Raw genomic sequence first — 17,043 nt, forward strand, 5'->3', positions numbered from 1 at the left:
GTGTGCTTTCTGCTACACTACACTGCCCCGTTATAATGTTTGTACGATCAAAATAATTCAGTGCTTCCTGTGCCTCCACTTCGCAAAAGCCTAAATTTCATGCATAATACAACAAAATGTGGCCTTTTTAATCATTGGCATCTGTTTGTCTTTGGTTCAGGTAAAAGCTTACGTTTCCCTATTCATTCAACAAATATTTATTAAGTACGTACGTGTCAGTGTACATGGCAGTCCTGGTAATAGGATTGCACCATTGATATGATTTGTAATTTGTGTTGGATTAGAGCCCCCACCACCACCGCAATGCCTACTACAGCCTGCACGTCACGCTTTTACTTGAAGGAATTACAGTACCCCAAAGTAGAGCATCACCCTGTTTCTCAAATTGATTTCTCAGAATCCTCCATTCACTCAACAAATGGTTACTGAACACCTAGCACATGCCAGGTGTTGTTCTAGATGCTGATATACGACCCAGGCAGAGAGGAGTCCTCACTCTCAAGCAGAATGCACTCCCGACGGGAGAAACGGGCAGCAGCTAAGTGGAGCGAATGGGGTGCATCGGGCGGCGCCGAGTGCTGAGGGACAAAGACAGCAGGAAGGGACAACAGTGTATTCCAGGAAATGGGGAAGAGAGGCGAGGGGAGTTGTAAATGGTGCCGGTCCAGGAAAGTCCCCCTGAAGGGGTGGCATCTGAAGGACGCCAGGGAGCGGGCCTGTGGATATGTGGGGGCTGACACCCCAGGCCCAGGGAAGACAGACGCGAGGAGTGTTAGGGCAACAGCAGTGGGGCCAGAGGGCTGGAGCTGGGGAAGGGGGCTTGGACTGTAAATGAAGCCCAAGGGAAAATGGGCTGATGGGAGCTCTGGAGGGTCTTGAGCAGAGGTGGAAGTGATCTGACCCTGGGGGCGAGGGGTACAAGGCAGAAGCAGGGAAAGCAGCTGGAAGGCAATTGCAGAGATCCGGTGAAAGGCATGTGGTTGGCGAGTGGGCAGTGAAGGCACCAAGAGGTGGTCCGAGTACCGATATGTTTCGAAGGCAAAGCCAACAGGATTTGCTAATGGGTTGCACATGACATAGAAGAGAAGATGAGCACCTAGGAGGATGCTATTGCCATTAATACACCAACTGCAGTGCCAGCCTCCAGCACCCTCCTGGGTCAAATAGAGAAGGCGACGTTTGGTCTTCTGAGGCGCAGGCCTGCCTTCCCTGTGTGACTTCCCTTCTTTTCGTGCTTTTTCTCCCCTCCAAACTCAGGCTGGAGTTGAGAGAGCACAGGCTTAGTTAGATGTCAGTTTAAATCTGTTCATCATTTACCAGCTCTGCTACCTTGGGCTGATTCCTGAATCTCTCTAAGCTTTGGGCATTTCTAGAGCTTCAGGTGTGAAAAATTTCTGGTCCCTGGGATGCACGAAATAAATAGTAATGCTTCTTGTCTCTCTTCTATTAAGAGCTGATGACATCATTCAGGGCAAAGTATAATGACTAATTCCATTAAGGTATTGTATTTTGGGATATATTTGCATTTTAATGAGATAAGGAGTGTTAAGCCAAAGCCAAAGGATTGAATCATTATTGAATAAGTACAGAGGGGATTTTTGTCAGTTGTTTCTTTTTTCTTTTTCTTTCTTTCTTTCTTCTTCTTCTTCTTTTTTTTTTTTTTTTTTTTTTTTTTTTGAGGAGGAGTCATCAATTGGTTTTATTTAGGAAAGGATGTCCAAAATGTGAAAGCCTCCTGACACCCTTGAAATGACCTTCAACATTCACAACACAAATGCTGACTGAGTTTCTCCTTTGGACTAGGCCTTGCAGACACAATGGAAAACAGACAGACATAGTCCTGCCTTCGCTAGGCTTGCATTCTAGCAGTTGGACAAGCACTAAATACATCACAATAAGACAACCTGCATGTTGATCAGGGAAGCTTGACGAGCTTTGGGAAGTGGGGACAGGGGGCAGGGGAGGCTTCCTAATGTAAAGCTGGGTGCTTAAGACCTAAACCAGGTTCTCAATCCTGGCTTTTTTAAAATTGATTGATTTAAAATCCTGATGCCTGGGTCTCACCCCCAGAGATTCTGGGGTATGTTCTGGGCATCAGGGTTTTTAAAAGCTCTCCCAAGTGATTCTGGTGGGCAGCCAGAGTAGGGATTAGTAGGAATTAATTAGATTCAGATGGAGGAGTTGAGCTAGGGGAAGATTGTCAGGTTGGGGAAGAACAAGGGTGAAGACCCAAAGTTTAGAGGAAGTGTGTAGCCTCTACCAGAAACCAGAGGAAGTTCCGTGTGCCTGGAACAAGCTGGGAAATGGCTGGGCTGGGGTAGGGTGGGGGGGAATGAGATGGGGTAGGAGGGGGGGGTCCTTGAGGGCCACAATGATAATGTATACATTTTGCACACACGCCAGGGGAAGGCACTGAAGAGAGGAGGTGGCATTCTAGGGGCATCACTGGGGCTTTAGGTGGAGAACTGTTCTCAGGAAGTAAGATCAGTGTCCAGGAAACCAGTGTGTCTGTTTTAGTGTCACTTTTGAGAACTGACAGTGGCCAGGACTAGGGTTGCATAGTGAGGATGATGAGAAGAAATGGACAAATTTGGGAGCTATTTGGAGGGTAGAGTCAGCTTTGCTTAATAATGGAATGGATAAGGGGGAAGGGGCATCATGGATGGCATGAATCTTAAGCCTCGGGCTGGCTACTTCCTTTCAAACCAAGCTACGTGGGTTGAGGAGTGGAGATGTGGACTTGGAGACAAGAGGATGGAGAATTTATATAAGGAGTCCAGCCAAGAAGAAGAGAAGAGAGGAAAGCAGCTGGTGTGTGGAGAATGGCACCTGGAGCTGAAGCAGGACACAGTGCAAGAGAAATAGGACACAGGATGAGAGGCTTGGTTTGGGACCTGAAGGGTTTGAGTGTCTACAAGATGCCCCAGCGGGCAGAGTGGTTAGGGATGCTGGATTCTGGCTCTCCCACTTAGCAGCTAAGAACTAGGCATGTTGCTTTACTCTTATGGTGTCATTGAGGATTACATAAGATAATGCACGAAAAGTGCTTAGCACCACTCCAAGCACATGGTAGCAATTTGGTTCATGCAACTATTGCTGTAATTGAGTGAAGACCTACTAGACGTGTGTGGAACCAAGGAGGGAGATGTTGGCTGGAGCTACAGATGCAGGTATCTTGGGCAAACTATAGTAAAGGCCATGGCAGTAAGTGAGGCAACTAGTAACTCATAAGGGAGCTCCCATAAGATTGTCAGCTGATTTCTTGACAGAAACTTTGCAGGCCAGAAGGGATTGGTAGGAAATATTCAAAGTGATGAAGAGCAAGGACTTACCATGATTAGAGTAACCATGATTACTCTACCCAGCAAAGTTATCATTTCAGATATCAGAATTGAAGGACAGATAAAGAGCTTCCCAGATGAGAAAAAGCTAAAGGAGTCCATCACCACCAAACCAGTATTATAAGAAATGTTAGAGAGACTTCTTTAAGATGGGAAAAAAAAAATCAAAAATAGGAATAATAAAATGGCAATAACTACATATCTATCAACAATCACTTTAAATGTAAATGGATTAAATGCTCCAATCAAAAACAAAGGGTGGATTAATGGATAAGAAAACAAAACCCTGGGCAGCCAGTTGGCCCAATGGTTAGAGCACAGTGCTCATAACACCAAGATCGCTGGTTGGAGTACCACATGGGCCAGTGAGAAACAACGCCTTGAGCTTGGAGCTGAGCCACCGGTGGGCAGCCAGTTCACTCAGTGGTTAGAGCGCAGTGCTCATAACACGGTTCGATTCCCACATGGGCCAGTGAGCTGCGCCCTCCACAACTAGATTGAAGACAATGACTTGGAGCTGATGAGTCCTGGAAAAACACAGTTCCCCAATATTCACCAATAAAAATTTTTTAAAAAGGAAAACAAAACCCATAATATGTTGCCTACAAGAGACTCACTTCACATTGAAAGACACACACTGAAAGTAAAGAGATCAAAAAAGTTGTTTTGTGAAAATGGAATTGGGGAAAAAAATGCTGGGGTAGCAATACTTATACCAGACAAAATAGACTTTAAAACAAAGGCTACAACAAGCCTTTGTTGGACCGAGGAATCCCACTTCTGGGCATTTATCCAAAAAAATCCAAAACACTACTTCGAGGGGACCTGTGCATCCATATGTTCATTGCAGCATTATTTACAATGGCCAAGATGTGTCCATCAATGGATGAATGGATAAAGAGGAGGCGGTACATATATACAATGGAATATTGCTTGACCATGGAAAGGAATGGGTTCTTTCCATCTGCAGCGGCATGGATGGACCTGGAGGGTATTCTGCTGAGTGAAATATGTCAGACAGCTATAGACAGATGCAATGTGATTTCACTTATATGTGGAATCTAAAGAATGAAATAAATAAACAAACAATGCAGAAACACACTCGTAGACACAGAACATTTTGATGGTTGCAGATGGGAGGGGGTTTGAGGGGGTGGGTGAAAAATGGGGAAGGATTAAGAAGTACAAATTGGGGGCGGCCGGATGGCTCAGCTGGTTAGAGCACAAGCTCTTAACAATAAGAGTTGCCAGTTTGATTCCCACATGGGCCAGTGAGCTGCGCCCTCCACAACTAGATTGAAGACAACAAGCTGCCACTGAGCTGCCGGAGGGGCACTCAGTTAGAGTGCCAGCTCTCAACAACAAGGTTGCTGGTTCAATTCCCACATGGGATGGTGGGCTGTGCCCCCTGCAACTAAGATTGAAAAACGGCGACTGGACTTGGAACCGAGCTGCGCCCTCCACAACTAGACATGGCACTGATGGGCCCTGGAGAAACACACTGTTCCCCAATGAAAAAAAAAGTACAAATTGGTAGTTACAAAATAGTCATGAGGTGTGGGATATAGCATAAGGAATATAGTCAATAATACTGCAATAACTATGTATGGTGTCAGATGGGTACTACATTTATCAGGGCGATAGACTGGAGGAGGGTTAGGGAACAGGGTGAAAAAAAGTTGAAGGGATTAAAAAGTACAAATTGGGTGGGAGATCCAAAATGGCAGAGTAAACACTGTGCCTGCTTCCTTCCATGAGCACATTAAAATTACAACTAAATTATAGAACAGTCAACTTGCAGAACCATCTGAAGTCTAGCTGAACAGTTTTATAACTAAGGATATAAAGAAGAAACCACATTGAGACTGGTAGGACGGGCAGAGACGCAAAACAGGCTGGCCCCAAACCTCTGTGTGGAGGTTGAGAATCAAGATGGATATCTCGGCCACAGAGGTTCCCCCACACACCAACATCCCCAGCACAGAATACTGGTGCCAGGAAAAGAAGCTCCCACAACATCTGCCTGTGTAAAACAGTGGGGATTCCAACTGACCAGGCTGCGGGAAATGCAGCCGTCCTCTTAAAGGACCTGGGCACAGACTCACTCACTTGTAGGTACTCACTCTGGGCTCCAGCAGAGGGACCGTGACTCAGGTGGCATCAGAGGCATGTGTGGGGCAGACTGAGGTATGGCTTCAAGTGAAGTCTGGAGGACAGTTGGGATTCTCCCTGTGTAGGGTCCGCCTCACGTACAGCCAACAGGCAGGTGCCATTTTTTCTATGTTGAGCCTGCCCCCACCGACCAAATCTGAATCTGAATGGCCTGGTGAGCTCTGCTGTTCCACCCTGCTGACTCAGCTGGGACCCCATGCCACCCAACTCAGCATAGCTGAAGGCACTTTCTCCACAAGCAGCCAGCCCTTCCCACATTGCACTCTTTTTTGGAAGACTATCAGAGTCCACGGGCCCCTAGGCAGGCGGCGACTGGTCTTGACATGCTTTGAGACTTTTGCTGAAGAGCTCCAAGCTCAGCGCTGGCACCAAACCAGAGTCTACATTAACCTGGTGACCACAACCCTTCCCACTATAGTGACTACCTGAGATCCTGCCTCACCCAACTCAAGTATTGCATGAGGCATTATCAGTGGCTGAACCTTAACACGTTGTGTACGGATCACGAGAATCTTCGTTTTTTTCTGAGCCACGTGTTAAGGACGGATAACGAGAATTCTCGTTTTTACTGTTGACTCTTTTTACTTTGCATATTTTATTGAATTATTTGTGTTTCGTTAATATCTAACGGGAGATTTGGCCACGCATCATCTGGAGCCCATAGTGGGAAGAGGAAAGAAAAAATATCACACACGGGTGTGTAAAGTGTGCGCATCAAAAAAAGTGAGAAGTGAAACTCGGTACATATGCAATTTTTGCCGTGTCCCACTGCACAAAGGAAGCTGCTTTCTGCAGTATCACACCAGGAGGGATTACTAACATCATAGGTGAGTAAATCCTTAAAAAATTTCATAGAAAAATAGTAAATGACATAGAAGCATTTATAGTTTAAAGAGAAGAGTGCATTTTAAAGTAGTTTCTTTTAAAAACCTGCCGGAACAGAGGGGTATGAGGGATTTAAACCCCGCCATACGCAACGTGTTAAAGTAGCTGGCAGGTGACAGCAGGCCTCAGTGTGTCCTGGCTTTTTGCAGAGCTACCCCAGGCCCTGTACTGGTGGCAGCCATCCTCGGTTCACAGAGTGGCCTCTCCCATGCGCCTCCAACTTTGGCACAGGCAGTGAAAAATTTCAGGTTGCTTCATAGCTCCTACTAGGTAGTCCCTGGCCAGTTACAGGCAATGAGTGATCTGGGCCTGCACCAAAGCCCCTCCCAAGAGGCCCCAGAAACAACATGCTAGGAGGTTGGCTTCAGATCACAGCAGAGCACTACCAAATTAGCCCCACAAGTGGCACACATAAAGGACAGTCTCAACAGGCACCAGAGTTTCCTGGGGTCAATGAATCCTGCTTCTTGGGGGTAAACCCCATGCACAGCAGCCTGTAAGCTATGGACGTGGCCAAACCACACAGCCAGTCAGCCTGAGGGTCATTCCCACCCACTAACGTGCCAATAGCAATCAAGGCTCAACTATAACAAGAGGGCCCACACAACCCACACAAGGGACCCTCCTGGAGCTCCCGGAGCAGGTGACAAGGAAGACTGTGCCAGGTCCCACAGGGCACCTACGTGAGTCCACCCGGCCAAGACTTAGAGACATAGCAGATCTACCCAATACATAGAAACAAACACAGGGAGGCAGTCAAAATGAGGAAATAAAGAAATATGTCCCAAACGAAAGAACAGGAAGAAACTCCAGAGAAAGAGCTAAATGATATGGAGACAACCTACCTACCAGAGACAGCGTTCAAAACAGTGGTTCTAAGGATGCTCAAGGAACTTAGTGAGAACTTCAACAGAGAGATATAATAGCAAGGATAAAAAAGGACATAAAAACCTTAAAAAAGAACCAGTCAGAAGTGAAGAATACAATAACTGAAATGAAGAATGCACTAGAAGGAATCAGCAGCAGACTAGATGAAGCAGAGGGTTGAATCAGTGATTTGGAAGACAAGGTAGCAGAAAATATACCAATCAGCACAGCAAAAGAAAAAAAGAATTTTTTTTTAAATGAGGATAGCTTAAAAGACCTCTGGGACAACATCAAGCTTAATGACATTTGCATCATAGGGGTACCAGAAGGAGAAGAGAAAAAGCAAGGGATTGAGAGCCTATTCAAAGAAATGACTGAAAATTTTCCTAACTTGGTGAAGGAAATAGACATACAAGCCCAGACAGCACAGAGAGTCCAAAAAAAGATAAAAAACAAACAGACCCACACCAAGACACATTATAATCAAAATGGCAAAGGTTAAAAAGAGAATCCTAAAAGCAACTAGAGAAAGGCAACTAGTAACTTAAAGGGAGCTCCCCATAAGATGGCCAGCTGATTTCTCAACAACACTTTGCAGACTAGAGGGATTGGCAGGAAATATTCAAAGTGATGAAATATTCAAAGGACCTACAACCAAGTGTACTCTACCTAGCAACATTATCATTTAAAATTGAAGGACAGATAAAGAGCTTCCCAGACGAGAGAAAGCTAAAGAAGTTCATCACCAAACCAGTATTACAAGGAATGTTAGAGGGACTTCTTTAAGATAAAAGAAAAAAATCAAAATTATGAATAATAAAATGGCAATAACTACATATCTATCAACAATTACTTTCAATGTAAATGGATTAACTTCTCCAATCAAAAGACATAGGAGGGATGAATAGATAAGAAAACAAGACCCTTATATATATATGCCTATAAGAGACTCACTTTAGATTGAAAGACACACACAGAAAATAAAGGGATGGAAAATGTTATTTCATGAAAATGAAAAAAAAAAAAAAAGAAAACTGGAATAGCAATACTCATACCTGACAAAATAAGACTTAAAACAAAGAAGAACACAGTAATACCATTTCTGGGTATTTATCCAAAGAAACCCAAAACAGTACTTCAAGGGAAACCAAGTATCCATATGGTCATTGCAGCATTGTTTACAATGGCCAAGATATAGAGGCAACCTGAGTGTCCATCAATGGATGACTGGATAAAGAGGAGGTGGTACATATACACAATGGAATATTGCTCGGCCGTGAAGGGAATGGGTTCTTGCCATCTGTGGCGGCATGGATGGACCTGGAGGGTATTGTGCTGAGTGGAGTGTAAGACGGAGAAAGACGGATGGAATGTGATTTTGCTTATAATTGGAACCTAAAGAACAAAATGAACAAACAAAACAGAAACAGATTCATAGATACAGAGAACATTTTGATGGTTGCCAGATGGGAGGGGTGTTTGGGGGCATGTAGGTGAAAAAGGGGAAGGGATTCAGAAGTACAAATTGGTTGTTATACAGTAGTCATGGGGATGTAGGGTATAGTATAAGGAAAATAGTCAATAATATTGGAACAACTCGGGGGTGGGAGATGAGGGTAAGGGGGATCAAATATATGGTGATGGAAGGAGAACTGACTCGGTGGTGAACACACAATGGGATTTATAGAGGATGTAATACAGAATTGTACACCTGAAATCTATGTAATTTTACTAACAATTGTCACCCCAATAAATTTTTAAAAATAAATTAAAAATATATATATTGGAACAACTCTGTATGGTGTCAAATGGATACTAGATTTATTGAGGTAATAGGTGGGAGGAGGTTGGAGGGCACGGTGAAAAAGGTCAAGGGATTAATAAGTACGAATTGGTAGTTAGAAAATATACAAATTGTCATGAGGTTGTAAAGTAAAGCATAGGAAATATAATCAATGATATGGTAATAACTATGTATAGAGCCAGGTGAGTACTAGTCTAGTCAAGGGGATCACTTCTTAAATTATATAAATGTCAAGCCACTATGCTGTACCCCTGAAATTAATATTAAAATAATATTGAATATTAACGTAATTGAAAAATTTAAAAAGGGGAATAATTGGTTCAAATTTCCAGGTATAAAATAAATAAGCCATGGGGATGTGATGTACAGCATAGGGAGCATAGTCAGTAACATTATGACAACGTGGTACGGTGTCAGGTGGTTGCTGGACTTATGGTGGTCACTTCTTTATGCATATAAATGAACAACTGTGGTGTACACCTGAAACTGATACAGTGTGTGAGCTATGTTTTTTAATAAAAAATCTTTTTAAAAAGTACAAATTGGTAGTTACAAAATAGTCATAGGATGTAAAGTACAGCATAAGGAAAATAGTCAATAATATTGTAATAAGTATGTATGGTGTCAGGTGTGTACTAGATCTTCGGGGTGATCACTTCTTAAGTTATATAAATGTCTAATCACTGTGTGGTATACCTGAAACTAACATATGTCAACTGTAATTGAAAAATAAAACAATTTTTTTTTTTTAAATGAAGTGTTGACAAGGATGTGGAGAAATTGGAACCTTGTGCATTGCTGGTGAGAAAGTAAAATAGTGTAGTCACTGTGGAAAACAGTTTCATGGTTCCTCAAAAACGTAAAAGAATTATATGACCCAGCAATTCTACTCCTAGATATATGCCCAAAAGAACTGAACTCAGATACTGAAACAGATACTTATATACAAATATTCATAAAGCATTATGCACAATAGCCAAAAAATGGAAACAACCCAAATGTTTAGCCCAGTTCACATCTCCAATGTATGTAAGGAAGGAAAAAAGGACTGACTGCAAAAGCAAGCTCCAAATTCTGGAAGAGAATTTTGTGTCTATCAACAAAAGATATAACGTAAATGTAAGATACTGAGAATGAATAATTTACTATTTTTTTTGGTGAGAAAGTGTTTTGTTATATATTTTTAACTGACAGGACAAATAGGTCTTAAACCAGTGTTGAATTTCAGAGCACTTTATGAAATCATTGTGTAACACTGAAACCCATCATTTCCAGACAATTAGGTCTATCTATTTAACACCAAGCATTTTTTTAATCTAGTGTAGTGATATTATTACCTTTGTGTTTTTTAAAAGATTACTTTGGCAGCCCAGGCCACATGTCTGGTTGTGCAGGTTGTACACTGCACAAGGACACACATTTAAGGGAGTGTCATTCACACCATGGACCTCAAAGAACTGTACATTTATTATGAGCATTTCCAGCAGATGGCAGTAAAGGGTCTTGTTTTAAAGAAATCAGGAAAGTAGTGTCTTGAGGAAGGGGCATCTTTTTCTAATCTGCACAAAGGCACCTATGGGCTAGCAGAGGCCTTGTTGCATGGATCTGGAGGAGGACAAAACTGGGGGCAAGGAAATCATTTAGACAGCCATTACAATTATCTGGGCTGGGCTGAAAGAGAAGAGAGCCTTAACTGGGGTCATGGCAACAAGCTGGGAGAAAAGGGGCAAAGGTGTGTGACATCGATAAGGCCAGGACATGAGAGGGAGAGGAAGGGGTAGGAAATGACTCCTGGGTCTGTGTGTGGATGGAGCTGCCAATCCCAAGGTCAATGGGAGGAGCAGGTTTGGGGAGGAGGTGACTTGGATTTGGTGATATGAGTTTGATTTACTTGTGGAACACTCAAGTGAGGCGTTCCAGGTGACATCATGGCAGAGCTGAAGGTGAAGATCTGACCACATGGGCAGGTGTTTGGAAGCGGGAGCCATAACTGGATGGGTTTCCACCAGAAGACTACATGGCCTGAGCAGAGCAAAGGGCCCAGACAGAGCCCCATGGATGCCGTCACCTAGTGGGAAATGAGCAGGCAGGAAGGGGCCGGGGAAGGAGACAGTCTTGAAGGAGAGGCTACTCCATGCCCTCTCTTCCAAACCTCCATTTAATGTGGTGTATCCCATCTGCTGGGGGCTGGATATCCGGTGTGGGTTTAGATTGTGTATGAAATGAGAGGACACAGGCGCTTCCAAAGTAATGTGCATGGTGAGCCTTCCAACATCCCTTTTGACTACAGAAATCATTCTTTTTACTGTCAGTCAGCTGCATTCCAGATGGTGACTATTGCTGGAAGTGAGACTTCCAAGAATTGAGAGGTTTACTGTGGAAGTTTATGAACTTCCGTGGAAGTCTCCACCACTTAGCAGAATAATGATCTTCCCACAAAATTTGCAGTGTTATATAAATCCACTTTTCCTATTGATTGCCAGTAGGATACTTTAGTTCCCAAGATCAATAAAATCACTCAAGAATGTAGCAACTATAACCTGGAAAAGATGGTATAAGAGTGAATTTGCAGTGGTTTAGCACTTTTTATTATAGAAATGCCATATAAATATTTAATGCTAATGCTTATTGTATAGTGCATGTGAACAGCATTTGAAAATATTAATAATGGTAAACGTTATTTCAAACATTTATATGGTGACATCTCTGTCCCGAGGAAAGTTCAGATTAAACATCCAACAAAGAACTCCATGGTCTAGATTTTCCACTGTGTGTTATTAAGAAGATTTTCTCCTTAAAAACAAGAAAAAAGAAAGCTCTACCTCTGCTGTTGCACTAGAGCACGTGACCAAGGTTTTCTCTCTTATAACTGATTTTGGAAGGGCCAGTCCGGGAGCCCAGTCACCCACACGCCTCACCTCGCGCTCCGCTTTGTGCCACCTGCTGAATCGCTGCCTTTAGTCTCCTCCTGAGCTGCATTTGATTCTGGCAGATGCTCCATCTGTGAATCCCATGTTGTGCATCTGAATGTCAAGCTGAAAATAACCTGATTTTCAGGGGCTTCCTGAAGGCTCCAAGCAGGTAGGGCTTCCCATTAGCCCTGCCTCCCATGCTGACGGCTAATTTAATGAACTTGGGAGGATGCTTAACCTCTTCCTCTAAATGCAGGTGACAGAGGCAGGAGAGTGATGGTCCTAGATGCTAAATTAAATTAGATTGTTCAGAAGCTTAAAATCGGGAGACTCCTTGCACCCAGACCCATCTAGAAAAAGGGATGAGTGAAGTGTGCCTTCCTCCCAAGCGTGGGACCTCTGAGATGAGTAGGTGCAGGAAACTCCTTTTTATTTTGCACAATGGGTAGCTGCACATTTTAACTTAGAGTCATAAAGTGAAAGCTTTATAACTACATTCCTTTTTTTTATTGGGGAATATTGGGGAACAGTGTGTTTTTCCAGGGCCCATCAGCTCCAAGTTGTTGTCCTTCAATCTAGTTGTAGAGGGCACAGCTCAGCTCCAAGTCCAGTCACCATTTTTCAATCTTAGTTGCAGGGGGCGCAGCCCACCATCCCATCCGGGAATTGAACCAGCACCCTTGTTGTTAAGAGCTCACATTCTAACTAACTGAGTCATCCAGTCGCCATCAGTTCAGCAGCAGCTCGTCTTCAATCTACTTGTGGAGGGCGCAGCTCACTGGCCCATGTAGGAATCGAACCGGCAACCCTGTTGTTCAGAGCTTGCACTCTAACCAACTGAGCCAGCCAGCCGCCCCACTACATTCTTTTTTGACCGGTACACTTTTTAAGAAAAAGAAAGGGTTGGGCAGCAGTCTGAATGCAGCAAATCAGATTGTTTAATATGGCATTAATTTCAAATATTCCATCCCACTGTCCCAACAAGTATGCTCTCACTTCTCAAATGACAGTGCCGCAATCTTTGATTCAGAAAACACGACCACTGCATAAATGAATTGTTGGTAAACGCAATATTCATTGCTTAATAACCTGGAAAGTATGTTGTGAGATGAATTTGCAGTGATTTAGCACTTTTCATTATGGAAATACCATATAAATATTTAACTGTAATGCTTATTTTATTCTAATTTTTTGTTAATTACATTTGCTTAGTTAATGTGGCATATTTATGCCAAGTTTTTATTTTATCGCCATAGATTTTATGAATGATGGCAATTTCATGTGCTATTTTGTTTGAAATTAGGTTGATTATAAAGCCATACAGAATTGCCTGTTAATTTTAAGGTTTAGTATTTATGCCATTGTAGCAGCAAATCCCCCAACACACACATACACACACACATGCCTGTGTGCACACACACGCCTGTGTACACACAACAAATTTATGCACACATGCACATACACGTACTTTTCCCCCCACATGTTAGTGAGACAACTCATTGGCACATTGCCTCCAGCTTTCTAAGAGAAGGAATTTTTCTTTATAGACTCATTCATACTTTTGAAGGCAGAAAATTTCAATTTAGCAGAGCATCCTTCTAAAAGTGAGGAAGAAAGAAAAGTAACAAAATAACACAGAAGAGGAAGGGGAAAGCCTACAGATGGTATAAACCAATTCTATAGATTTAAAAAAAAAATTTGATGCAAATATTTTGATAGCATGTGAAGTAGTTTTAGGAAAATTCCTTTCTATCAGTTCTTTCACATTTACCAAATGACATATTTGTTAAACTTGGAGCCATGCTTAGAGGGATAACATACCTTTCTTATAATATAAGTCAGTTCTTCACATTCACTTTCCTTTAGGACAAGAGGGTTCTGGGGCATCAAGTAAAGGGAAACTTGATGAAAGGGGTCTCAGTGGGACCCCAAAACAGACTTTACCTACATGACTGTTCTCTTCAGACATGGCCCTCTGTCTGTACACTGAAAGAAGCTCAGATCCTATGTTAGGGTTCTGTTTCGGTCAGGATTAACTTCTGCTGACAGTGGCTTAAACAAGAGAGTTTATTTCTCTCTCATACAAAAGCAATCTATAGAAAACAGTTCAAGTTGGTAAGGAGGCTCCACAGTCATAAGAGACTACAGTTCCATCTATCTTGTTGCTCTATCATCCACAACTTCTCCCTCTTGGTCAAAGATGGCTGCTCAAATTACAGCCATTATGTCCTCAGTTGGCCAGTAGAAAGGAAAGAAGGGCATGGTCGCTTCATAGATGGACACTTTCCAGAAGTACCATACAACATAACTGCTTGCCTTTCATTGGCCAGAACTTAGTCACATGACCACACTTATCAACAAGGGAGGTTGGGAAATACTGTCTTCATTCCTTCCTATGGTTATGGGCTCAGCAAAAACATCAGAGGACCACATACTAAGGAATATCGAGGGCAATTAATGTCGAGGGACAACTAGAAGACTTTGTCACAGGATCACATATCAGGTCTCGCTAAAATAGTTGACTTGTCTGTGACCTGAGTTCTTGGCAGTTTTCTAGATTTCTTTCCAGGCCCAAACATAAAAATCACAAATGAATAAATGTGATCAAACTCAAAGACCATTTCCGAAGAAAAGCTTTCCAAAGCTCAGCTCCTATTCTGTGATTGCCTGTTATTAACTCCCCTTTGTCATTTCAGCGGAAATTCTAGAATTGGCTGGAAATGCCGCGAGGGACAATAAGAAGGCCCGGATAGCCCCACGACACATCCTGTTGGCGGTTGCCAATGACGAGGAGCTCAACCAGGTCTGTCTGAAGCACTGATATGTGCCACCAAATGGGTTCGCCAAACACACTCCTCCTGTGGGCGCGGCTGCCTACAAGTCATTCCTGCTACAGTTCCCAGGCACATTTATACCAACAAATTCAAATCATATAAGAACCACTTCTGCTGTCCATATCATTCAGATTCAAAATAAAATTGCCTCTGGAATAGCTCCCATTATATATTCTGGGTCTGGCCAGACCGTCTTTTCCTCTTTAAAAGCAAGCTCAGTTTGTTGCTGGGAAAGGTGCTGTGCACATGTGTTATTCTTTTCATAGTTTCTTCACCCAAATGTTGTTGACAGTTCATTCTGATGAGGGCAGGAGAGCCCTTCTTCACATAGGAGAACTGACCCTTTATGTTCTAGAACTGGCTCCAAAGTGGAGTGAATGATCCCCCCTCCCCCCCCAAGGATGTGCAAGGTGACAGGGCGGTAGTAGAAGAATTTTCATTTGTGTTTATTTTCTAATCTCATTTTCTCAAACTGTCTGTGGTAAAGTGGTTCTGGTTTCCAATCCATCATAGACTCATAATTTCCAAAACTACAATAAAAATTAATTACTAGCAAAATAAAATAAAAAAAATGCAAGCCACAATTTTTTGTTATTAGAGCCAGTAGATATACAATAACTGTCAATTTACAATAAAAATGTCTATATCTTCCTTGTGATTTCTGTACTTCGTCACAGATAAGTAGCTGACAGTTTATGGACCAGCCCTGGTTGCAGACCACACTTGGAGTAATGCCACTTTAGGATGTATAGAATGTATTAGTAGAGAAGTACAGGCCGATTAGTTAAACAGATATCAATTGGGAGGTGCCTGGTTAAATGTATTTTACTAACGAAATGCATGATCACTCGTCTGTTGTCAACTGGGTGTAGCCCGAACGTTGACCTTTGAACCTCATTTTGTCAAGCTGTGCTCCCCACGTGTGAAGCTCTTTATCCTGTGTTATGTCTGGAATTCCAGAGCCCTGGGCGATATCACTGGTTTCAACTTCTATACCCTTTCCTTTTGCTTTGCTTGTTTTGCTTTCTGTGCAAAATCACGGGAGGCCTTGATACCTACAGGGACACGCTCTGAAAGGGAAACAAGGAAAGCCAATTAAACTGTGTATTATGCAATTTCTTTGGGAAAGCGAAGACCAGACTTAACCTGTGTTTTGATCTGTTAGAACTATGAAATCCAGAACCAGCAATCCCCTTGCTGTCTGAGCTCCTGTGTTTCTCTCTTCAGCTGCTAAAAGGAGTGACCATTGCCAGCGGAGGCGTCCTGCCTAGAATTCACCCTGAACTGCTGGCCAAAAAGCGAGGGACCAAAGGCAAGTCGGAAACTATCCTCTCCCCTCCCCCAGAGAAAAGAGGAAGAAAAGCCACATCAGGCAAGAAGGGGGGCAAGAAATCCAAGGCTGCCAAACCACGAACATCCAAAAAGGTGAGCCCGGTTATCTGAGCCAGGAACTCTCAGAACAGAAGGGAAGTTGAAAGATCAAAAGATGAGGGCGTAGCCGGCATTGCTGAAGAACTGGGGACTCTCCACAGCTTGGTGCTGGGAGAAAATAACAAGAATGTCTATGGAGATGAATAAAGGGCCCTTGAGACTGAGCTCAAATCATCAGGCAGGGTCTGCTAGAGATTTCCAAAGCCAAAGCAAGGGTGGTTTTCCTATTTCCAGATCCCTTCCACTGCCCCCACCAAAACCTTAGGTGAGAGATGAGTTCCTGGAACTCTACTTTTCATTTCTCCAGAGCTCCACGTTGCACACTACAATATCTCTAGTCTCCCCTAGATATGGGCCTAAGTCAATGGGATTTCAGGTGTTTTGGACAACCTAATATGCTAAATAGCTGTAGCTCAGAGATGCCATTTGTGGATCATTTCTTTCATGTGCTGCCCAGCATGGTAACTGCTAGCCACATGGGGCTATTTCACTGTGAATCTGAATTAATTAAAACTAAATCAAATTTAAAATTTGTTCCTCGGTTGCACCAGCTGAGTACTCCATCGAACTGAGCACAGTTGCAGGACCGTTCCATGACTGCAGAAAGCTTCCTTGGACAGCACTGTTTCAAAGCTTCATTCCACAGACCTCCATAATAACACAGAAGAGCTCACTGCACTGCCACGGTGCCCCCCGGGAAATCCCGGGGAGAAACGGGGTTGAGCCATGTGCTAGAATGACCCCACTTGGTTCTCATGCTTGTCAACATAAGCTGCAGGCCTTGAAAAGAGCAAGAA

At 43.1% G+C, this 17,043-nt stretch overlaps 1 protein-coding gene across 1 annotated transcript in view; it reads left to right on the forward strand.

Moving 5' to 3' along the window:
* Window positions 1–17,043, forward strand: part of MACROH2A2 (macroH2A.2 histone) — a 63,968-nt gene that overhangs the window by 25,369 nt on the left and 21,556 nt on the right. Inside the window, exons 3-4 of the mRNA XM_019712459.2 lie at window positions 14,678–14,784; window positions 16,043–16,240. Of these exons, the coding sequence (XP_019568018.1) occupies window positions 14,678–14,784; window positions 16,043–16,240 (305 nt within the window). The remainder of the gene's footprint in view (window positions 1–14,677; window positions 14,785–16,042; window positions 16,241–17,043) is intronic.

This window comes from Rhinolophus sinicus, linkage group LG07 (assembly GCF_036562045.2).
Source record: "Rhinolophus sinicus isolate RSC01 linkage group LG07, ASM3656204v1, whole genome shotgun sequence".
NCBI classification, from domain to species: Eukaryota; Metazoa; Chordata; class Mammalia; order Chiroptera; family Rhinolophidae; genus Rhinolophus; species Rhinolophus sinicus.